This window comes from Ciconia boyciana, chromosome 4 (assembly GCF_034638445.1).
Source record: "Ciconia boyciana chromosome 4, ASM3463844v1, whole genome shotgun sequence".
NCBI lineage: Eukaryota > Metazoa > Chordata > Aves > Ciconiiformes > Ciconiidae > Ciconia > Ciconia boyciana.
In genome coordinates this window covers 79,981,475-80,006,752 of record NC_132937.1, presented here as the reverse complement: position 1 = coordinate 80,006,752, position 25,278 = coordinate 79,981,475, and the positions used below count along the sequence as shown (strand labels likewise).

Below are 25,278 nucleotides of genomic sequence, written 5' to 3'. Positions count from 1 at the left end.
TCGTTACCATTTATCTCTGAAAGGAAAGAAGGGAGTCTTTAATTTCAGTCAAACCAGGTGTGAAACGTGCATGTTTCTTGGGGATAACACACTAGCTTTAGCCTCCACAGGAGGAAAGCTGTGCCAAAGACTCTTTACGTAGAGCCCATTGCAGTCCTCAGCTGACTGAAGAAGACTTCCAGCCAAGAAGGCTAGGTCAATCCGAAACTGGTGCAGATTTATGTAAGTTAAACTCCTGTGAGACTTAAGCTTCTTTGTTGTGTTAGTATATTTGATTACTCCCAGGAGTGTGTATTATTATTGTAACATGTCTCAATGGAAAATTGACAGCTTCATCTTTGCCACTGGATTAGTATTTCTTAGTCCTGCTAATAAAACTGATACTATGAGTAACAGTACTGGTCAAACAAAGGAAAGCTCATCGAAAGCAAACAGATTTGAGCTTCATGATCACAGAAGCTCTGCATGCCTTTGGTGGGCACCACTCCACGTTCCCTGTAAGCCATGGTGCAGGCAGCCCTTTTTATGCCTTCTGCAAGGGTTTACTGACCACACTTTGGTTAATCGTGTCAAAACCCTGTGGCTCTGAGCAGCAGGTGGTGGAGCTCCTTCTGTCTATAATATTCTTTTAACGTTTAGTACCCAGTTGGAAGTGTTGCCATCATTTATCTGCATGGGTCGTTTGGAGTCAGGGCTGCTTGTTTATTTTGAGATTTTCATGTGTCTGTTTCTAGAGATGCCTGTCCAATCCTAGGTTCCCAAGACATTGTATTGTTTAAATGATAACGGAAACAGTTCCAGTGGTGAAGGTAATTTGCCTTATATGATGTATGAATGATGAGATAACTAAGTGCTTTTTCGTGGGACATCTCTCCTGCTTCTTTGAATACCACTGATTTAAAGATAAAATGAGGCAGGACAATTACTGCTTCAGTCGTGAATCCCTGCTGTCTAATAATTTAACCTGTATTTTTTAAATTTTTTTTTAAGGCGTGTTTTGTTTTGTTTTGTTTCTGTCTTTTTGCTGTAGTGCTCCTGATAGTCACTCTGTAGCTAAGAGGGGTTGATTCTTGTTTTTACATTGTTGTTACAACCCAAGTTCAGTTTCTTGTTGAGGAGTCTGATGATAAAATCACTGTATTGCTCTGCTTCATCCAAAATGCTAAAATGAGATTTAGTGAGTCTCTGCTTCTCTTAATCATGTTTTCCCCCAAACTGTTTTCTGTTTTGTGGCTGATCATTGTCTCACTGTACATGCTGAGGGAATATGTAATTACAGCTGCTTAGTATGATGGCTTTAGACTGTTACACACTGAGAACTTTTCAAGAACATCTCCTGGTTTAAGCAAATACATAGCAAAACTGGTGAATAGCATGGATACACAATTCCCAGTCTACCAGAGATGTTTACCTTGTCATGGCTTGCTTAAAGTGTGAGTGGCCATCTGAAATTGTTGTATTGGCACTGTCCGTGTGACTATGTACAAAACCCGACCAAATGCACCTGCTGAAAAAAATGGATGCATCTTCACTGTCATTATGTGATTGATACTTCACCAGCAAAGTTAAATTAAATTATTTTAAAATCAATATTATTTGCCATTTAATTTTGAAATTATTTGTTCGTAGGCTAAAAAGTGAAATAGCACAAACAATATCCCACAGCTTTGTCTTCCTGTTTTTTTCTCTCCAGTGATTTTACTACAGTCTAGCAGTTTATGCTATATGAAGCAGTTAACCAAAACCTAATTATGAGTTATGTCCGTATTTTCTTGTGGAATTTAGGACTGTAATAGTCAAAGGCTCTAAGTGATTCTGAGAGGGTATCATTCTGTGTAATTGTTCTCAGTCTTCTTAGTCTGTTTGTTGTTGGCTGCCAGGTGAACCAACAAATAAGAGGCATTCAGGTGGAAGTCAGCTTTTTATAATGCATTCTCAACAGTATAATGTTGTTTGCAATACTGTCCCCAGCATTGTTTGCAAATACTGGCGTAGACCCTTAATGAAGTACTAGTCAAGAAAACAACAGGATTATTTCAATTCAAGGTGTTAAATTGCTCCCACTTCTAATATCAAAAATATTTTTAAAAAACCCAAATAAAACCTAACCTTCTTTACAAAGAGTAGTAACAGAGCAGCCAGTGATGTATAATTTAGATCTTAAGGGCAAAGTTTTGCTTCCTGACCTTCATTGTCAGAGTTTGAGTGACAGGCCCATACTGGAAGGAAGAGTATGATTTTAGAATTGCAATACGTCATGGGGATTAGAATTTTGATCAGAGAACAGAAATTTTCTAGAAAAATGCAAAGTTCACCAGCATCGTGCTTATGCGAGTACACTTGAGCTGTTTGTTTTTTTTTTTATATTTTATAACTGTTGACCTGCCAGCTACCTAATAGTATTTACAGAATGATTGATAAAATAAGTATAAGGACAAAATACAGCTGTACAGCTGAAATTCTGTATTCTGAATTTCTGTACAGCTGAAATTTTTGTTAAAGACACTGGGAACTGCTGCCCTTTTTTTTTTTTTTTTTAGACAAAGCTAACTGAATGCATGAATGCTGCTGCACATAGCTGACAAAGGCAGAGCATCTTTGTGAAAAGGCTCTGTAAATTCTTTCCCACAGAAGTCAACGAAAGGGTCGGTTGTCCTGGGCTACGTATTTCGTCACTTAAACCTAGTGGAGATAGATTACTTTGGACTGCGCTACTGTGACCGAAGTCATCAAACGGTGAGTAAAAGACACAGTAGACTGGATTTTCCATATGTAAAATTTACCCTGTTTGTGCCATTTGCCTGTAGAGCATTAGATTGCTATACTTTCACTAACTTTCATTATTTCCTGTCTCAGGTTTCCAGTGATAATTTATTTGTGTTTGTTTGCATTAAAGTCTTGGAATAGCCATTAATATCTTAGATAGGAACAGAATCAAATGCCAAATGTTGTTGAAACCTAAATGAAGAAAGTATAAATAGTACAAAATTATGATATGAAAGTAGGATTAATATTTTTTACCCTTTTAATCTGTGCCCTGAAGCCAGTGCTTGCTGCACCCTGCTGTCTGGCTTCGCTGGGCCCTGCGGTGTCTGGGAAGCAATGTCGCTGAGCGTGTCACAGGCTGCTTCACTTGGACCACTTGCTGAACGCCTGTTTCAGAGTGTATCCTATGGCTGGTGTGGTGGCTGCCTGTTCACTGGTAGAGCCCCAGGAGTCTGGGTGTTGGCAGTGTCATTTTCACTCTGCCTGAACTATCTCTGTGTCCTTGAGCCCATGCTCTCTTGAGTCTTCCTGACAGGGACTCATCAGACGTCTGAGAGCTTTTTCCACCAGGAGATTACAGTCCTAAACAGGCAATAAAATCAAAACCAGGCTGAGATATTTCAGCCAAAGCAGGCAGTGGCTTGGGGCAGTGCTGTCTGGCATGCCCCCCCAAATGGCCTGCGCAGGGTTACTGCAGTCAGAGACGAGGAGCAGGGGATGCTCAGCAGGTGGGACCAGTGCTGTCTTCATAGGGTGGTCTTCATGTTACCTTAATTTTATAAAGGAAATAATGCCTGGCTTGTGCTTAAATTAAATCAAGCAGTTATGCTTTTAAAGTCACTGTTCTGTGTTGAGAGTACTGCACAAGACCCTGACCTCAAGAGTTGTCATGTTTCATCTAAAAATAATAACAAGTTATTGAATTGACTAAATATTTGCCAATTTCTTCTGTTTAGCAGAAGTTGAACATGTAGAGACTGAAGTCAGAACAGTATTAGTAGAAGATTATTGATTGCTGCTGAGAGCCACAGACTGCCCTACTCAATATATCTTTATTTCCGTGCCATAATCTAGACATTTATGAATTCAGTTCCTTGATAAGCTTCTAACGAAGTTTCATTCCATGGAGATGAAAGTCAGATTCAGCTGTGAACTAAAGGTAGACTGTTAAAAACAGTATTTTTGATTTCCTGAGGAAACTAAGGTGTGAATGAAGAGCAGGTAGGTATTTTTTTGCTCTCAAAAGTGTTTCTGTTTTTCCTGTAGAGGCAAATAACATAGAAATGGCTATTACTGGGAACATTTCCAGAGGCATACACACTGTATTTAATGATGTATAGGGCATTATGAAAATAAGAGAAGATTACATCTATTCTGTGAAAGGCTTAACACATAAAGGCGCGTTTTAGAACGCATCCTGCTAACAGACCAGATGATTTGATTGTATGATACCAGTGCATTTTATATTATGGTAGTGTGCATGAGCTGTAGGCTATAACCCCATTAACTCAGCCTCTCCAAATATAAATACAGCCTTTTTGCCTTTTTCTCTCACATGATGCTCTAGTGGTGTAAATTTAACATTAGCCTTTGTCTTTATTATTTGGCTAGCCCAAGTGGAGGAAGCCACTGTGCTTCTTGATTTTCCCATGGATTAGGAAGGCATTCATCCTACTTCCCTCATTTGTCTGCTCTTGCACCGACACTGGTCATGCTGTGGGGGTACAGCTTGCGCTAGCGCAGACACGGAGCTCTAGCCTCTCTCTGCGTGGAGGTCTACCGGCCCGTGTTTTGCCTGGCTTCTGCACTGGTGGGCGGCATCTCTGCCAGTCCCCTGACAGGAGTGCTGTGTGTCTCCCCCCGCCTGTGGGTTTTCTTTGCAGGGAAATCCCAGGTGTATGGGAGAGCAGTGCACACATCAGCTCTGTCCTGACACGCAGCTGGGAAGCAGCCAGGAGGTACAACCAGAGACCACAACGGTGGGGCACGTTGGGAGCGCACCTGCCCTGCCACGTAGATGCTGCCACAGTGACTGACTGAGTCTGTGCTGCGGGCTTTGCACCTGGGCTGTGTTGTAGCAAAATATTGTGAAAATGCCTGTTCCTGTTGTTTGTCTGTGTATGGGTAATTAAGTTGATGCTGTTTTATCTGGAAAGTTCACAAATGAGTAAACATGTGCTACTGTGTTTAGTTTTACACGTTTTATGACAATTGTTGCTAGCTTGCTATTTTTAGTGAAATCTTGTAAGTTCTTAAGAATGGCCAGTATAAAGGGAAAGCTTCCATGCAACAAGGAGCACCTTGTGCTTTATCTGTAAACATATATTCAGTTGCACACTGAGTATGGCTAAAATTCTCTGGGCTGTTGTGGGAATTAGTCCTGTAATGGCTGGCAAGAAGCCTAGATTTGAATTTAGGATTGAATATGTTTTGCATTGGCCACAGTAGGTTTCCTAAGGGAAAGGGAAAAGGGTTACCTTGCTAATTAGTTTTAAAACCATGCTCCTGAGTTAGTCACAGACAGAGAAACGTGTTTGGAGGTTTGACTGCCTATTAATACATTGCTCATGGTGGGGAATATTTTATTATTTGCTCTGTCAGTTTTTTTGTCACACTATATACTTAACTGAATGATGAATAAAGCAGGGTGGATAAAACTATGCATTTTAAAGAACGCAACCCAGTCACAAAAGAAATATTTTTTTATTAAGGGTTTGAAAGAACTTGTTTTGTTATTTTCTGCATTACTTTTGCATGCCTCAGCACTTCCAGGTGGTCTTTTAAGTGTTGTGTTGGTGTGCTACCTCTTATGTGGGTGGTATCATAATTATTTTAGTAGTACCAATAGGGCTCTAATCAGTGAACAAGGTTTCACTGTGCTATATAGTATATGAATGGATAACATTAAAATGGTCTCTTCCTGAACAGCTAACAAGCTAATTAGCATGTGAGAGAGAATAGCTGGATGCAGCAAACAGATTGACAGAACTGGATGGCACTGGGAAGACCATGAACAGTAGAATAAAACATAAATTGGATGACACTGTCTCTAGGGTAGTAATTTGGTCATATTACACAAATTTTGCTTTATTGACATTCTAGATTCCCTCAAACTCTCCATAGTAAAAGGACAGTATTTAATTTCCAAAATCAAGCTCTGGAAGATTACAAGTTGCCAGAACAGCGTAAGCTATATCTATCTTGTGCTCTGAACAAGACAGGACTCCTAAGGAAAAACAAAAAGTATCTTGTAATAATTAATTTAAATATATAATTTAATAATTTAAAATCTTGTAATATAAAACTACACACAAATGAACAGATGGGTTGAAGTAATCCTGTAGGTTGTCAGTAGTGTGTCCTAACCTCTGAGTGCTTTAGTTGACAAGCTACGTGGTGCTTTTTAGTGTAGTACATGAGTACCTGTTTTGGTGCAAATACTTTAAAAGGAAGACCCGTTTTCTTTGAGTGCCACTGAATCTCTCAGTGTGCTTCATCATTATCCCTTCACCTGAGCCTTTTGCATTGCTGCAGGGACTGCTGACACTCAAGTCAGGCTAAGCTGAGACCAGATACAGTCTTTATGCTTGTGGATGGTAAGCTGTGTCCTGACTGACAGGGCATTTTTGTCTTCTGCCTCATCTGCCAGAAATGTGGGACATTGTGCCCCATCTGGCATTTTCAGGTGAGACATGATCACCAGAATCTGTGTTGCAGAAGCTGAAGGTGGCTTAGGAAACTGTCCTGCCTTTTAGTCTCTCATTGCTTTAGTATTTGGGGAAAACAGCAGCCCAGTGATGTATATCTCCTTTAGTGGAAGAGGAGCCAAATGCTGGGTAAGCCGGTGTTGGGAGGGCCATGCAGGTCCCCTGCCCCTCTCAATTCTGGCTCCCACCATGCTGCAGCTCCCCGGTGCTCCCCACATAGTCCCTTTGCTACTGCCTTTGTGGCATCTCCAGCGTGTCTTAGGATAGTCCTGCTAATTACTGTTCTGGCAGGAGGCCAGTATTTTCTTGAGGCACACAAAAGAGAGAATGGAAATGGCAATTTTAACGCGTGATATCTCAGGAAAAGCTGAGCAGAATTTGATGAGGGAAAAGGTACTTTTGAAGCCCAAAGGCATTCCCTTGTCAAATCACAAAAGCATGCTGAAAAGAGTCATGCTATTAGAGCTTCTCTTACAAAAAAGATTTTGAAACTCCCTTATTGCAGGAAACTAGATAACCAAAATCATTTTAAAGGTCTGTTGATAATAAAAACTATTTTTTATACTTCCAGAAACCTGGCTGCACTTTGCAATCTCACACTGGTCAGGTTGCCCACTCACCATCCCTAACCGAACTCTCACGCTAAACCTGCTTAACCTAAAGCTGCAGGAGGCATGTCTGCATTGCACAGCAGGCTGTGATGCAAATATCCTTCTTTTCTTATCCGATATAATGCTAATCTGAGCTATTATATCCACCATGTACAGCATACTGCTACTCTCTTAGGGCTCTAAGGGGAGAAATACAAATATAGAAAGCCTATCGCCATGCTAATTCAGTATCGTAGCCAACCTCATTTCCCCAGCCCCAGTTAGTTCAAGTGTAGTGCTGTGCTAACACATATGTACAGCTCCAAGATCTGGAGCTAACATGAGATGGGCAGTGCTCTGTCTCTGTGCCATGCATCCATTCTGTAGCGTAGATGTGTTTCTTCTCCCCTGCTATGAGGAAGCTCTGTTTTGAGCATACAGATCTAAGAGCACAGCAGGTAGGAGGTAGCCCATGGCAATACATTTTGCAGCTGTGAGCCCAGAGGGCACATAGGGACAGAGGGGAGATGCAGGTCTCAGTTTCTTGTGAAGCTGAACTTTCTACTGTGAGTCGCCATGCTGCAGTGATAGATCAGCTCAGCTGTGGCAAAGCTGACCACAGAAGCCTGTGCCATGAATTGCATATCCCTGCTGTGCAAACTCGTATATCGGCAAGATGTTTCTTGATCCATCCAGTGTGATTAATAAACTAACTGCAGCGTCCTTGGATTGCCAGGTTGGATAGGGTAACAGATTGAATGGGCTGTATGTAACTTAACTATAGAAAGAAGGGCATGATTTTAACAAAAGGTTTGTTTACAATCAAAAATGTTTGTCCTCTAGGGAATTACTGTCATATAATGTAGTGTATATTTTGATCTAAAGATCTTAGAAAAACAGATGAACTGTACATAGTTTGTATGTTGTTTTTGTATGGATTTTTGTTTTTGTATGAATTTGACATTTGCCCACAAGCATGGTATACTAAATTATCTATAAAGAAAAAGACTTGTTGTGCTTGTTAAAATAGATGGTATAGCCAGTGGAAAGAAAATGGAGACTGATAACGTTGATTAGAAGCTAGAAAATTTAGAAGATTGTTAATGGATTAAAACAACCTAGACAAAGCTGATGGTCAAGTGAGTTAAAGGCAATAAGAGTAAGCTTTTGGAGTGTAGCAGGATCTCACACTGGTGGTCTAATACTAAATATAATCAGTACAACTTCAGATTCTAATAAAGAAAAGAAAGAAGTATTATTTACACATTTGTATGTAGGGATTGCCTGATGGTATATACATTTCTTATATAATAAGGATGTCTTGAGCTTAGCAGATTTAGATTCTTTGCACTGAACATTTGCAGAAAAAACTGACAAAATAATTCTAATTTTTAGTGTTGTCTTAGATTGTGGAAAAATCTCCATAATTTTAGATTATAATTGAAAAATACTGGGTTTTGTCTTGAAAGTTGTGTTTTTTTCTGTTGTAAATGTGAACAAAAACCGGCATGTGTGGCATGATGGGTAAAGCTTTGTAAGAATCTAATTAAGACAGCCCAGGATTTAGTTTGAAGTTGATAGATTTTTCTCCACCAGACACTTCATTGATTAATACCACAGCAAACATTTCAACCTAGTTAAATTTTTGTTTCAAACAGGTTCATGGAACTTGCCCACCCAGGTTTAACCCTATGCAGATACAAGGAATGAAGATTCCAGATTTGTGGAAAAAATGTTTGCAGTCATTTAAAAGGGCTAAATATGAAATACTGCATGGCGCTTGGATGCATGCTGCTCACACATCTGGCTCATATGGGATCCAGATTCGTAAAAGTACAAAGGACAATAGAGGCTGTTTATTCTTAGATATGCTGTACTTTAAAACATCTTTTTTTTATAATTTCTACCTAAAAATTAAAAGGGAATTATTTTCTTTAATAGCATTGTACATTTATAATCAGTCTTAGTAAATAAAAAATTATTAAATTAAGCTAATACTGTATGGTCTTTGTAAATAACAATTAGTAAACTAGTAGCCATCACTTTAGTAATTGATAGTTGCATTGATTAGGACCATTTAGAAATCATTATTTTTTCCCCATTTCTTCTGTAAATGTTCAATTCCTCTTTCAGATTCACAAAATTTATCCCCTGCAGTTGGGTGGTTATACGCTGGGCGCTCCACCTCTTTGCAGTAGTGGTGAGCTGTTTATAAGTCAGATAACCCTTGCTGTCTGTGCAGGAGAGATACAGGTGGGAAATCACTGAGAAGTGGCACACTGGCTGCCAAACATAAAAAGAGTGAGGCTGCGTGTTGGAGCTACTTTGGCATTCATGAATGCAGGGTTTGTTGTCGGCACCTGCTGTGCAAGTGTATTGGATTAATAAGACACTGCTTTTTTGTTTCATTTCTCTTGGCACTTTAACATGTGAGCTCAAAACTGTAACTACACTATTTATACGTATCTGCAAACATTTCACAGGTATCTAATACATATTATTATGTATGCATGTGTATGTACGCTTAGAGGGCTCTGTTGTCGTGGTTCTTGGTTTTGTAAATGTTCTCATCTTTATTGTCTAACGTTGGCTCAAAAAATGCCTTTTCATTATCCATGAAATTCCATTCATCTTTGGCTTACAAATAAAATGTTAGAAATCTCCCTCTCCTCCCCCCACCCCTTACATTCTTCAGGAAAATGTAATAATAAATAGCTACACAGTGATTTTAAGTGTGGGTTTGTGGCATTGCCACAATGCTAAATACTTACTGGGGAAATGAAAAGGCACACGAGATTCTTGTCCCTTCCCCACCACTCTCTGTCCCAGCAGTAAACTGGTCTGAGCTGAAGTGTTTAACTTCACCTCTGCAGCACACAGATCTTGAGGCCCGTGGTACCCCCAGAAAAGCGTATTTCCTCGTGCCAGCTGATGCTTATTTTCACTGGCACGAGTAGCAGCAATCTGTCTTAGCGGGATGAAGGCTGAGAGTGTGGTTCCTTCTGCCAGTTCAGTCTGGGGGAAGGAAAGGAAATGTTTAGCAATATGAATAACCAGATTTGTTCCCTCTCCTCTCTTCAGATTCCCTCTGAATCTGAACTTGCAGTTTTCCCTCTGAATTTTGCCCCCCTCCCCCAAGCTTGGAAATTGCCTTCAGAAGACCGTACAAAAAATATAATCTGACTTGTAAGTCAAGTACAGCCCAGTGAGAATTAAGACTTCTAATGCAACTCTGTTTTGATTGTATTGTCTACAAGTGCCCATACAGTCTGTAATGACCTGGGCCAATTCTGGCTTGTCTCATGGCAGCTAGTGAATCACATGGATACAAGAGACAGTGGAATTCAGGTTGCAGAGACAACCAGAAATCTGTAACTGTTCTGTGCTTGACTTGCAAACTTGAATGATGACCCATCAATATCTTTTTTTTTTTTTTAACAAATAATCAGTCTACCTATGCATGTAAAACTAAACTGCAAATAAGACTATAAGACAATATATCTTGAAGCTGATTTCAGTTCACTTCAGGAGAACGTAATGAAAGAGTTATTCTCTGATAGATTTTGATCTGATTTTGAGACTCTTATAGTGTAACACAAAGATGCCAATGATAAGCAAGCTAGCTTGACAATGTGTTGTTCATACTGTGATGCCACTTTTGGGAAGAGGTCAGACCACATTCTGACTGCATTGTGTAGCCAGAATGTGCACTGCAGAGTAATTTTGCCTTTTTTTGTGCCTGTTGACTGTAAAATCTCTTTATCAGCCTATTGTGCTGGCTCAGATTATTGCTGATAGGGAGTTCTGGTAGGATATTTGAACAAGCGTGACAAGTTTTTCTTTCCTTCCCACCTTCTGCTGAGGTTAAGAGGGTTTGTATTTGAATAGCTATTGGATGTATTCGATACAAGCATGTACTGAATACTTTTTTCTTTCAAAATTTAGGAAATTTTCTTAACAAACATTCCTGGATTTGAAATAGCAATGGCCAAGAACAAGGCATACAGCTGTTTCTATTGCAGGTGGATCAGCAGCTAATGGAAGTAGTTTGTTTTCACATTTTGTCAAAGTAATAGTTGTTTTTACAACCACTTATGAAATTAGTTGCTTGAAATTTTCCACTCAAATGCTTTGTAGTGTTTTTCCCTCCCTTTTTTATGCTATTCCTTCTAATAGTGAAATTTTCTAATCCAGAGAAGTTCTCTGGATAAAGGGGGAAGATTTTTTGATTAATAGTTTTATTCTTATTCTCTATAGGATTAGTTCAGGGGTGCAGGTAAGGAGTTTCTTTATGTAGTTCCTCAGTTAAAAAAGGTGTGGGGACTAAGGGAGTAGATTCAATCTGCCTCAATTTGCTCTTTATAGCAATTGTATTCTGCAGCCTTTTTGTTTCCAGTGTTTTAAGAAGGGGTGCCAGTCTCAGCTGGTCCAAAAAGCTTGTGTATGAGGGAAGAGGACTGAAAAAAAGGAAGACAAGAATCATCTTTGCAGCTGCCTCTACACTTTCTTCCAAAACGGAATCACAGAAATGTCAAGCTAAGGAAGAAATAAGTTGCTGGGGTGATTACAAGAGCAGGATGCTGATCACCTGTGTAGCCGTAATGAGAAGTACATAGCTGGTCTGTGGTCAGCAGTAACATCAGAATAACTTTTATTAGAAGTTTGATAAAGGCGGGGCAGGGTAATTAGAAATTATACTACGGATTCTCTGTTGATCAAATGGTATGGGAACCCTTGTAACCATTCATGCCTCTGCGGTGTACTAAGTGTAGGTCGATCATCTCTGACACATTCGTCCAACTAGTCCCGTAAACCATTCGGTGGAAGAATCTGTGCCCTCCCTATCTTGGTGCAAATTTCCAGTCATCCACTCTCCCTGCTACTAGAAACTGTTTCTGAAAATCAAAACTAATTTTTCTTTGCTTCTAGGTAAGCCAATTTCTTCATACTTAGTGGACATGAAGAAAAATTGATCACTATGTTCTTACAGCAATTTCTCGGGTGTTGGAAGAGTGCTGTTATGCCTATCCCCTATTCAGTATTTTGTTTTACAGAAAACAAGGGAAGCCCCTTCATTCTTTCCTTGTATGTCCTGTCTTACATGCTTTGTTGTTGCTGTTTAAACTTAGAGTTATCCTGCTTAGGTTAATCTCCCAGGAAGAAAGAAGCAAGGTTGCACATCCATATACTAGCTATAGCAGATCAGGTAGACACCAACAGGTACTTAGTATGATAATTCTGTAGAGCCAGCTTGTCATGAGCCTGAGATGTGGTGGCTCTCACCAAACAGATTTCTTTCTAGGAAGACCCCTACACCCAGAGAAGAGACGCAGTATTAGGCTTGTACAGACAGTGTTTCTCTGATCAGAAGTTGGCACAAGTTTGTCATTAGCAGACTGAAGTGTGTCAGTCTGCTAATAAATAACAATATGTGAATAAATAATTGCAATTGTTCTGTATTAATTTCCATGTTAAGTGACTAATTTCCATAATTATCTGTCTCACAGTACTGGCTGGATCCTGCAAAGACCCTTGCTGAACATAAAGAATTGATAAACAGTAAGTATTTAATTTGAACTTAAATAATGTATCTGAAGATGAAGTAACAGAGGCAATGTTCTATATATACAGCCTGTACAACATTCATATTCTAGTCACAACAGATTGATAGTTCTTGAACAAGTTTATTATTGCAGTTTATAGCTGTGTCAAAATTTCAGACATAGATTGAACACACTATCATTTTCCAATAATTTATGTGGTTATTGTCCAAAGATTTCTCTGTGCTTAAATTTTACTTTAGAATAATAAATGGTGCTATTCTTAACTTGTACGATTAATTTTATAGTAGCTGTGATACCTCTACCATACTGTACCATACCATAACCAGCTTAGATTCCTTTTTTCTTCTGACAGTAAAGTAGTGCCTCTTACTGATAATAGAGTGTCTGCTGTTACTGTCACTCTTCAGATATCACAGATGCAAGATCCATTATTTTTATTATAATTAAAGAACATGATAAGATTATTTTACTTAAGTATTTGGAGACCTTCTATAAAAAGATGTAGAAGTGGAGCATGCATGGAATAAATGTAGCTGTAAGAATTTTGGTACTGAGTTAACTGAATATTTTGGGTGAATAATATTTTCAAAAGGCAAATTAGAAAAGCTTTGCCAAATATTTCTTAATTAAGTGGCACATAATTGAAGTTGCTCTGTAAGATATTTCAAAGTGTGGAAGGGATTAGTATTCAGTATTATTAGTTATGACAAGGAATCACATTTCATGCACAATTATATTTTTCAAAAAGTTTCAGTGGAAAGAGTATCTAAAAGTCAAAATCAAGCAGTAAAAAAAAATCTTGGAGAAATAGTAAGTTAGTGATGAAATCTAAAATCAGATCTTCAAAATAAGCAAAAACTCAAAGTAGACAGACAAACTGAATAAATGAACACAAGTTAGAAAAATATTAATAAAAATCCTTTTGTTACTTTTTTTTCCTCATGTAATGAATATAGATGTACAGATTGCTATGTGGATGCAAGATTTTTTCTGAAACTTTCAAGTTTCATAAAATATTAAGACAGGCTTCTTAGTAGCTGTTTTGTAGTCAGCTATTAACAATTCATAACAATTAACAGTTCATAACAACTAACTTTTGCACCAAATATTTTTTTCCCTCAGCTGGACCACCATACACTCTGTATTTTGGCATTAAATTCTATGCAGAGGATCCGTGTAAACTTAAAGAAGAAATAACAAGGTACAGTATTTAATAAGAGTGTAGTTTGTTGATTTCAGGGTAGTAATCTGTTCCAGCCACGAACATGTTGTCAGGGTGGGGACTTTTTTTGTTTGTTTGTTTGTTTGTTTTTTCTTGAACATCTGAATGTTTTCTGCTTGAATATGTATGTGTAGGAAAAGAATTGCAACTAGCTTCACAGTGGTTGGTATGGACAACTATTTGGAAGCCCAAGATGAAAAGGTGCTCTCTGGTGCATCAAAAATCAAAGGGACTTGATGTGCATTTGTGGGTTTTTTTAAGGAATGCATTGTCACATCTGCATTTATATTGTGCTATAATGAAATTTAGAGTTTACTTGGATATCACAGAATCACAGAATCGTATAGGTTGGAAAAGACCTTTAAGATCATCAAGTCCAACTGTAAATATATATATATCAAATCTAAATACACGGAATTTTCTTCTTTATTGGCCATAGCTTAAATTCCAGACCTGTTTTTCAAGAGGATTTCTTTTGGTCTTTCTAAAAATATGTGAAGGAAATTGAAGAGTTGCATGCTTTTGATTCTTTTAACTAAGCTTGGCCTCTACAAAATATGAGGATGCACACATGCACACGAATGCGCACAGACACATACACACACATGCTTGCCTGAACTCTCACGCACAGGGTTTTCTGTTTGCTTTATTTATGAAAGGTCTGAGACAATTAGGTTTACGTTCAAAAGGAAATTTGAGAATTTGGATAGGTAGGTGGACAAAATTAGTGTGCTGGCTTGCATTAATAAATGCTAAAATATTTCTTTTGATGTCCTAAGAATATGACACATGAGAATTCATTAGAATGCACACAGGGTTTTTAATTTTCCTTAATCAAAGGTGGCAGTTGTTGCAGCACAGGCAGAATATTTTTCTTGTACCAGAGTGAGAAAATTCTTTTGTTTCCATACTGGCACAGCAGGAACGGAAGACTCCAGTATAACAATATTGAGGCTGGCCTGGTAAAAATAATAAACACTGTGACCTTGCAGGTAAAGGAGCATAAGCTGACCGCAATGTGATACTCCTGTACCATGAATGTTTGATGCAGTTTTCCTGTACTTTTCCAGAAGCACTTTCAACCCTGCTTACAGGAGAAGACAGATGGTCCATCCAGCTCTGGCCACCAAATCTGTTGTGATTGCTACCTGGGAGGCAGGGTGGATTTCTGTCTGGGAAATGACAGGGGCTAAATTTTCAAAAACTGTTTCTCTTTGCCTAGTGATGAGGTCAGTCAGTGATTTGCACTGCTGATCAGGTGTGCAAATCTAGTCGAGAAGCATTTTAGTATAATTAGTAAGTCTCTGTTCATGTCTGCATAGTGTTTGCTCATGCAGAATTTGCACCTTAGAAGGTACAGAGGGAAGGCATAAGAAAGCGATATGCTTGTATTGACACTCTTCAACAAAACACATTGAATAGTCAAATGCCCTCAACCTTCTGAGCATTTATTCCTATAGGCTTTTAAACCTTGGAAGGAAGGTATGCCTTTTCAGAAAAAAGCATAATAAGAATAAAACCTCCTTCTGCTTAGGAGCAATTAAAGGCCCTATTTTTCTTTATAATAATAATTTTCTGCCTAAGTGTGTAATTCCAGTGATGTGTTAACTGTTTTGTGCTAAGCCATGGGTTTCTTTGGAGCATGTGTTTGTTATTTTAATGGATATGAGAGTGGAGTCTATTGTTATTAGATGTTGATGATCTGTGGTGTTACATGATTACTATTTGCAAATAATGAAAACCTGTCAAATTTGTAATTGCTTCACAGCAAAATCTATCTGGCTTGTAGGCAAAAGCTAACACTGCGGTGATTCATATTAACATTTGCTGGATGTGTTTGCTAGAGCAAACTAGCACTCAGGCACTATTATATATGCATGACAAAACTGACAGCGCACAAGATGAGAGTGCTTTAGCTAGAAGTTTGGACAAAAGGCCTGGTTTTGTGAGGAACTTAGTGGCTTCAGTGGGAATTGAGATCGTTCACTTTATAGGAGTTACTTAAGCACTTAACAGTTGGCTCTGACTGGTTTTTGCAGGGAGGTGGTGTTTTTTGCCATTTTCTATCCTGCTTTATTTTGAGACTACACTATGAGAATGCAGAAATAGAGATACTTGTTACCTGGAAAAGACGTTTGTAGCATCATCTGGTATGAAGCTCTGCACTGTAGATGCAGAAGTGCTAACAGAAAGATGGGTGCATATCAGAAATGCATTTCATGTTAAAAAGAAGATGTTGTGTACTCCACAGTAGATGTAGAGTCATCTTTGTCATTATCATTCATACAGATACAATTTGTCTAGGTAGGACTGGCAAGCATAAGCTAGAAGCAGTACTGAGATACTGCTTAGAGTGAGGAAACATGGAGTGTATGTGCTTTGTGTTGCCTGAATTTTCTGAATTCCCAGAAAATTCTTATGCAGTGTCATGGTCCTTTAACATGGAGAATATTAGCCATTTTTTTAAGGATGAACATTCCTACTATAATATGTCACAGCACAAATTCTGGGGGATCATTAACCAGAAAGACACTGGTATCCTTATTCAGAGGCTCTTCTGGGTGGATAAAGTCTAGTAAATTTGATTGGATCTTAAATGATTTGTGTATCAGCTCTCATGTAACCTGCAGTTTGAGAACTTCCCTGAAATCAGTGTAGATGCACTTTGAACTTACAGATCATTCCAAGGTGCTTTCATAAGTAACTTGTACTAACACAGAATAAATTATTTGCAGTGTAGCTGAATGGCTCTAGGTAGATAAAGTTGAATTAGTGAATAATGAAAAAGCTATATGCTTGTATGGATGACCATTTTTTTCTTTATAAAGTTACCTCCTCAGTATTGTTACCTTTAGTATGAACTTGGTGCAAGAAATTCGCTTAGGGTGATGTGAAACACTGAGTAAATCTGTTGCACTACCCAGACAAAACCCAAGCAGCGTTTCAAAGATTTCCTATAAATGAGTATGGGGAGATCCTTTGTATGATGACTTGTTTTCTTGTCCTTACTTTTCCATCTGTTTTGTGCATATTGTTTCACTGTAAGTGCTCTCAGTATGTACTTCATCAAGTGTAGAAGGGGGTTATGAATTTGAAAATTACATTTTTGCCCCTGATATTTCTATTCCAAGAAGGAAAGTACCCTATGCTATGACAGATACAGTTAGCTGCTGATGGTATGCCTGTTCATTTTTTTCATGGGAGTATGGACTCCATCAAATCTGCTTGCTGCTCTAGAGTTGATACTCTGGTGTGTGGAGAGGAAACCTTTGGGTCAAGAAGTATCCAATACTCAGTTCTCCCTTACATTGATCCACTGACCAGGTTAAACTTCGGCCCTTTGATAGGTTTCTTGTTCAATTTTTCTAATTCCTAGCCCTCTTCCCCAGTTCCTGACTGCTCTACGGAAGTCAAAAGAGAGAAATTACATTTTTAGGAGTAAAATGAATTGTATCTGCACAATGTAAGCATATGGGAAAACTGCAGAGTGCTCTCCTAACCAGGTTCTTTCACTAGATTAATCTTAGTTGTTACTTCAAGGTCGATAGGGAAAAAGTCATTCAGAGAGGAATACAGTTTTTGACTGTCATGTAGTTACGGTATGTGGTATGTCTTCAGTAGACTGGAAAATGATGAAACATTATTTGGAGCATCAGACTCAATATTGAAATGATAGCTTTGTTTTCTTTCTGTGTTTTAGGTATCAGTTTTTCTTGCAGGTCAAGCAAGATGTTTTACAGGGTCGCTTGCCTTGTCCAATCAACACTGCAGCACAGCTGGGAGCATATGTAATTCAGTGTAAGTTCTTCTGGCCAACTGAGAGTTTATTTCTTTTAATCCTGTATTATGATTAATTTTAAGTGGTGACTGAAGATTTCATTAACACTTTATGCATATAATAGAAGCAAGATAGAAGTTAATGTAAAGAAGACACTGAAAAGTCAGTCTGAAGAGTCTCTTTGCCTTGCTGAGGAATACTTTATCATGTACTTAAGACTTTATGACTTACTCTGGATTGCATATAGAGTATGACAAAACCTTCACCAGGAGGTTTACAGATTTGATGGGCTATTGGCAGCCTCCAGCTAACAAAGTCTGTCAAATAAAAGATTATTTCAAAAATTACATTATGTCAGTATGAATGCACCTATGCTTGAAGGGAGGATGTGTTTTGACCTGAAGTGAAGAATTTTAATTGTATCTCTAATTTATTTGCATTCACCCATCAGTAGTTAGCTTTTCAGAAGTGGATGTTATATCCTGCATACTTGACAGAACTAGCAATCAATTAGAAAGGAGCTGTCTGTCTACCAGTTAGTTATTGCTTTCTCATTACAGCTCAAGCTCTGTATTCAAACACAATTGGTAACCAAAAATGTATGATAAGCCATGCTGGGACCTGTATCTGTAATTTGTTCTGTGTGAAATTTAGATTTCTCATGAGTGATATGTATTAAGCAAAGATTATTTGTATTATTGGTGTTCCAAGTGTGACTCAACACCACTTAATGTAACATAAAAAATAGTACTCCTTTCATTTCCATTTTAGAATAACAAGGCAGAATAATTTGTGTATGAAATGGGAGTGGGCATTATACAGAATTTCATGGTGTGTTATATGTGTTTCCAAAAAGCTAAAATTTCAGGCAGTTTTTATTTTTGTACAATTATTTTTAACTTCATTTTGCTGTCTAAGAAATGTGACGTTATACTCAGAAAAACTGTTCGCAATGCATGTTTCACTTTACTGGCATATGTGCCCTCCCTGAAAAATACTGCAAGTATGAAGCAGAAAAATATGTAATGATGGTAACATCTTAATCATATTATGAGAAATGAGTAAAAAGAATAAATTCTTGTCCTTTAGTCGTTCTGTAAGGTGGTTAGATTATGGGAAGCTGTTGTTTTGGTATAAAATCCTGTTCCTGTGATTCTAGTCTCAGATATTCTATTGGAAAACAATGAGGAAGCTTACATGAGAGAGCAGAGTTAAAGCATGGCAAAGATTACAGACAGTGGGTTAAAGTTAGTCCTGGCACCAGTAAGCATACATTCCCATTGACTCTATAAAAAGCTTTGTCCTTTTATTTAGGGCCTGCAGTTGTTCAAAGTATACAAAGACACCTGAGAAATGTCTGTGTCAGATACTGAAAACACGAACCCAAAGCATCAGCACTGAGGTCAACAGCCTTTCCAAGGGTGATGTGCCAGACTGTGCTTTTTTCTTTTCCAAACTGAGATGAAGTGTGTTTGTGGGAATTTAGTAATAGCTGAGAAGCTCTGCTTCTGTAATTGTATCAGTGGTGTCTTTACCAGTGGAGCTAGAACCTGCTGAGATCTGGAGGAAGAGCCAGGGCCACGTATTCTCCCAGAGTCCTCTACCCATCTCCTGCTCCAGCCACAGGCTCTGCTTTCACCATGCTTGGGGAAGAGTGGCTGGAAAGCTGCCCGGTGGAAAAGGACTTGGGGGTGCTGGTTGACAGCTGGCTGAACATGAGCCGGCAGTGTGCCCACGTGGACAAGAAAGCCAATGGCATCCTGGCTTGTATCAGGACTAGTGTGGCCAGCAGGACTAGGGAAGTGATTGTCCCTCTGCACTCGGCACTGGTGAGGCTGCACCTCGAATACTGTGTTCAGTTTGGGGCCCCTCACTACAAGAGAGACATTGAGGTGCTGGAGCGTGTCCAGAGAAGGGCAGCGAAGCTGGTGAAGGGTCTGGAGCACAAGTCTGATGAGGAGCGGCTGAGGGAACTGGGGTTGTTTAGCCTGGAGAAAAGGAGGCTGAGGGGAGACCTTATTGCTCTCTACAACTACCTGAAAGGAGGTTGTAGTGAGGTGGGGGTCAGTCTCTTCTCCCACGTAACAAGTGACAGGACAAGAGGAAATGGCCTCAAGTTGTGTCAGGAGAGGTTTAGATTGGATATTAGGAAAAATTTCTTTACTGAAAGGGTGGTCTAGCATTGGAACAGGTTGCCCAGAGAGGTGGTGGAGTCACCATCCCTGGAGGAGTTCGAAAAACGTGTAAATGTGGTACTTTGGGACATGGTTTAGTAGGCATGGAGGTGTTGGGTTGACAGTTGGACTAGATGATCCTAGAGGTCTTTTCCAACCTTAATGATTCTACGATTCTATGATTCTATGCAGGTTGTGCCTGCATGTCATCTTTGGTCTCCAGGCAGATCCTGTCCTTAGCACATGAATCGTTTCCTCCTTTCATGGCCAAAGACTGCAGACTATTATAGTGGTGATGCTGGAAAAATCATTACTGATGGCACAGTTTGCAGAATATAACAATTTTCCTACTGGGAATGCTGGAGTTGTTGCTGTTGTAGTCATTCCTGTTCTTGTTCCTGCTACGGGCAAGGACCACATCGTTTTCACGGAGGTTTTCTAGAGAAACTTCTCAACATCTCTACTGAGCAGATCACTGTCTTGTTCTACAAACATCATTAAATTCTGGAAAGAAACATGACTTATGAGATGAGTCTGTTTTTTCTTGTCTCCTGAAGCCTCCTTTTGGCTATTTTTTTGGTTTAATGGGCATTGGATAGAAACCTTCCATGAAGCTTTTCTCAGAGAAGCCCAGTCTACGCAGATTTTACTCAGGGTTATTAAAAAATTGAAATACTAACTTTCGCAGAGTTTCTCAGATAGATACAATTAGAGTTAAGATCAGTAGAAGTGAGTTCTGACCAAGGTGCATATTTATTTTATAATTGCATGGCAACATGTAAACTGGTATGACTAATGTATGCAAATTCAAGGTTGTTTCAAATAAAATTATATCAGCTATTCATTAGGTTCTTTTCTTTAAGAAAATTCTTTTAAAAAATATTTTTATTTTGAAAGTGAATTTAATGTTCAGGAAATACATCGATATTGTATTGAAAAATGAAGTCTGGTGTTTCCTCACAAGAACCAATGCTTACCCTTAGAAGGGCATACCTCTAGGTGTCTCAGGATATTTGTCTCCATTCACATTCCCACACTGACATTTGTGTTAGAAGTCCCAGCAAGAACATGGATCAGTTCTGGCTGTAATATTACAGCTTATTGCGAGGGCATAGGTATTCCAAAAACTAGACTTTCTTCAACACTTATTTTACATATGCTGCCAAACAATATACGTCATCAAAATTCAACTTTGCTGGCTTGGACAAAATTATATCTAGTCCTGTAGAAGTGGCAGATTTCCTGTCAAAACCTCTAGCTTTTTGAACCTTCCATTTCTCTTTTAAAATGATTGAAGACATTTTTTGTTGGTTTTATGTGCGTTAATATGAACAGTTCTGTACTGTCTTTGGGTTTTTTGACCGAGTGCATGGTAAATTGACAGTCAGTTGGAAGGAGGTGGCTGGCAACAAATAGGTGGATTATAGAACATTTTTTTTTGTTAACATAAAGCATTGACAATAGGTGACCTTTATTTTCTTCTTGTGTCCTCTAGCTGAGCTGGGTGACTATGACCCATATAAGCACACTGCAGGTTACGTCTCGGAGTACCGCTTCGTTCCAGACCAGAAGGAAGAGCTGGAAGATGCCATAGAGCGGATACACAAAACTCTGATGTAAGAATTCAGTACTGTTGGGAACTTGACAGGTAACATCAGATTTGGAGATGTTTGGTAGGCAGGGAAGAGAGCAGCTTCTCGTGCAGAGTGGAGGTCTCTAGACCCGAGGAAAGAACACAGGGCATCCAGTTACATTCCTCAGAAGGAAAAAACATTTTACATAATTGGAGTTGTTCTTTCAGGAGCTGAGTAGGACAATAACTGGAAATACAAGGTCTGTCAGACCTAGGTATGGGTGTTTCAGAACCAGCAGTTTTAATAGCACTCTTGTTTCCACTTAGTTTTGTAGTTAAAAAGAATGAAATAAAAATCTGTGAGTTCAGTTCCCTGTTCCAGGGCAGATTTCCTGCATAATTTTGGACAAATTGCTTATTATGCCCACACCTCAGTCTGCTGTCTGTAAAATGGGGATAATAACATTTCTTTCTTGACACTGCCCTGTGTATTCAAATGAAGTGTTAGGACAAAACCACTTTTAATCTAATAGTGTACAGCACTTGGTACAATGAAGCCTCTATTTTCTTGCCAGATCCTTAGCTGGGGTAATGAAGGAGTGCTTGTAGCAACCTGCATGAATCTTTGTGGGAGCAGCTCACATTGCAGGAGGTACCAGGAAAGCAGTTTGTATGCCCATGGTTTAAGTGATAATCTCAGTTGCAACATCTGCATGAATTAAAGAGACAGTTTGCTTTTACAAGCATAAAGTCCTTTCATTTTATTAACCAACATAACTTACATAAAACATATTGGTGGTGGTCAATATAATGGATTCCATGGTAAGGAAGAACATATGATTTATAAGAAAAAAAGCAGCGCCTAGAAACAGAGTCATCAGACAGCACTGAATAACACAGGGCATTCAAAGTGCTGGTTTCTGGACAAAAACCAAACAAATTCCAAAACTTTGCATGTGACCTTAAAGCAGTGGAAACACAGGGTATCTGGTGGGCCTCGAAATAATTTTGGTTTACTGAACAAGGCACTACAGAAGTTCACAGACATTGAAACTGTACCTGATAACATTTCTTATGTGTGAGAAGGAGCTGAGAAGGCAGGAATAAGCTAGAGTTATGGTACTTGGCAGGGGCAACTGTTGAAGAGATTGCAGGAGGATATTAGGCACACTGCAGACAGGACAAAGAACTGCAGAGTTCTGAAACATGTATGTCAACAGACCTGGGAGGTTCATGCAATCCCAACTTAACCTTGGCAAAAGCTGGAAAAGACAGATTCATTTTTATAACAGGGACTGCAAAACTTCAATTCTCCATCTTGCAGTTATTGGAATAATAATCACCTTGGACGCAAAACATGTGAGTTGTACTATCATTGACATTCTGGATAATCTCTGCCTGATGGTGGATCCCAAGATGCTGCCTTGGGAGTCAGTTGATTTTCTGTCAAACTGCAATTTGTGCATACAATGCCTTCCCTTGATTACTTGTCAACGGAGTAGGAAGCAAAACTGCAATATGGACAACGAGGAGATGGAATGGAGTGCCCAACAGATAAGCAAAGCAAGATACAAACTAGCCATCTCTGGCCCCCTCGGTTCTGTCAGTGCTTGAGAGAGGAACAACGGCAGCAACATAGAGAGGAAAAACATAGCAATCTCGTAGGGAAGTTGGAGCAAAGAACATAATTTCCAGTGAAGAAAGAAGAGCCAGAAAGTCATCCTGTGTGAATATAGCTGAAATACTAGATGCATTTGCAGCAGCTGTGTAAGTAGTCTTCTTCTTTAAGGAAGTATAACTCTGTCTCTAGACATACAAAAAATATTAAAAAATCCCCAGCAATTCAGAGCCACTTTTTGTCCCACTTACTGATTTTTAGAAATGGCCTTCCACATATGAAATACTTTCAGTGAGATTAGTTTTAGGTTGTTGTACTCTTGGTGTATGAGTAACAGAGGCCGAACCACCAGTCACTGTATGAAAGCACTGGAAGTCAGAGAGATTTGGCTTCCCAAGCTGCTGTTCCAAATATTAGACCACAGTGCCTTCAAAAATGCAAAACATGAAATAGGTTTTGAAAATAAAACATATGCCAGAAGTTCAACTGTACATAAAGCCAAAATAAACATTTACTTGCTTATCTCCAAGTTCATGTTCCTGTTAAGTGTAAAGAAGCTTGTTCTAACAAATCCAAGTTAGGTGCAATTGTGATATAACCATTCATTAAGATGAGAGCAGTAAGAAACATTTTATGAGTATGTTCATCATGCCCTTTGTCAAAGTAATGTAGAGATAATCAGAGCTAGCCATCTTGTATGTAGATCTAGATTTCTTGATTCTCTTGCTATAATGAAGCCACAGTCTGTATAAAGGTTAAATAATTTCTTGCCTGTAGTTTTGCGTGTTAGTGTTATTTGTGCCTTGTTTAATGAGAATAGGTATTAACTCAGAGATACAGCTGTTCTCTTTGAAAAGTCCTCCTGTAGTTGGAGTCTGTGCCAGTTGCCACATTGACCTGAGCTTTCTTTTTCAGGGAATAGAGCCTGTTGTTCAATAATTATTTCTGTGTGGTTGCCTCACTGCCTTATAGCAATTGGTGCGTTACAGAGAACCTTACTACAGATCCTTTTGTGAAGTACTGTTTTTTCTGTTCCAGAGATTGGAAACTGAGTCACAGAGAGTTTGGTTCAACACCACAGCAGTTGTGTTTGAGAAGTGGAACTTGAGATGAATTGCTATGTACCAGGATACTGATACTGATACTAAGCAACCTTCATTCCTCTCTCTCAAGTTTCTGTAGTCATTAGTGTAGTAAACCAGACCAAGACCCATTTGCCTCAAAAAGTTTATAACCTTGAAGATGAAATTCAGAAGCCGGGGGAACAGTGGTTGCAAAAAGGAGTGATAACTGTTTTAACACTGTCTCTAGTGTTTTTATACGCTTATTGATCTAGAGCTCTGATACTTTTGCTGCTTGGCTGCAATTAGGTGTGAGGGATTTAGCAGCATCAGAAAAGAGAGTAAAACTAAGGAGTACCCATTGCTAGTTCAGCCTGACTGTCATTGTCAGCACTGCCAGCATTGACTTCTGCACAGCTGACAGTGTTCAATTTAGTTAAGAAGTTTGAAGCTAGAATGGCTGAGGGCATATCTCAAATTATCTCACATACCAAAGACATTTTAGGGACAGGTTTGTGGTATGGTTTGGAAGAACTTCTTTATCCTTTCTGGAGCCCAGCATGGAAGCACGGGGTGTTTTTGCAACACAGCAGTGGCACCGCATGTATTCTGCTAGATATCTCCAGATAAGCTGGTTTTGGTTGCAGGTTATCTCTCAGTTTGTTACATGGCACAATAGCTATTCAGGGATTCATTCAGGATGCAGTTTTTTGAGCAAGTTTCTAAATCAAGTAAGGTGAGGGAAGTCAGAGGTAGGGGGATTTTCTGACTGCGTCAAGTCTCTGCAGCCTGCCTACTGCAATTGCTGTCCCACCTGTAAACCAGCATGACAATCCCAAGGTCAGATAGCAGGGTGAGGTTACCTTATGTTGTCATGCTCATCTGGAGGAGCAAGCAGCAGGTTCAGGGCTTGCACGTGAGGAAGGAGATGCTCGTGGTCCTGGAGGAAGGATATGATCCCTCAGTGCAAATGGGAGAGCTTGTATTGGCCCTCTGACATTGCCTATTCCAGACTGCAGCAGATCTGGGACTAGCTGATACTTGGCAAGTCAGTTGTTGGTGTATTTTGAATCGATATTACATGCTGTCAGTGGGGCATAAGGAAAGCTAAAATGCCCCTGATAGTTAGCTTTGAGAGTAGCTTTCAGTATTGTTTGGGCCATCACTGGCACTCAGGTGCTCTGTCCATCTAAATGAGCGATGCATGTCAGCTGCAGGGCTGTTA

The 25,278-nt window shown here is 39.2% G+C and overlaps 1 protein-coding gene across 4 annotated transcripts in view; it reads left to right on the top strand.

The window, feature by feature from the left end:
* EPB41L4A (erythrocyte membrane protein band 4.1 like 4A) overlaps window positions 1-25,278 on the top strand; it is a 139,708-nt gene that overhangs the window by 50,309 nt on the left and 64,121 nt on the right. For all 4 annotated transcript variants that reach the window (XM_072860301.1, XM_072860297.1, XM_072860299.1 and 1 more), the window contains 5 exons: window positions 2,632-2,736; window positions 12,571-12,622; window positions 13,750-13,828; window positions 17,550-17,647; window positions 21,297-21,417. In XM_072860301.1, coding sequence (XP_072716402.1) covers window positions 2,632-2,736; window positions 12,571-12,622; window positions 13,750-13,828; window positions 17,550-17,647; window positions 21,297-21,417 — 455 coding nt within the window. The remainder of the gene's footprint in view (window positions 1-2,631; window positions 2,737-12,570; window positions 12,623-13,749; window positions 13,829-17,549; window positions 17,648-21,296; window positions 21,418-25,278) is intronic.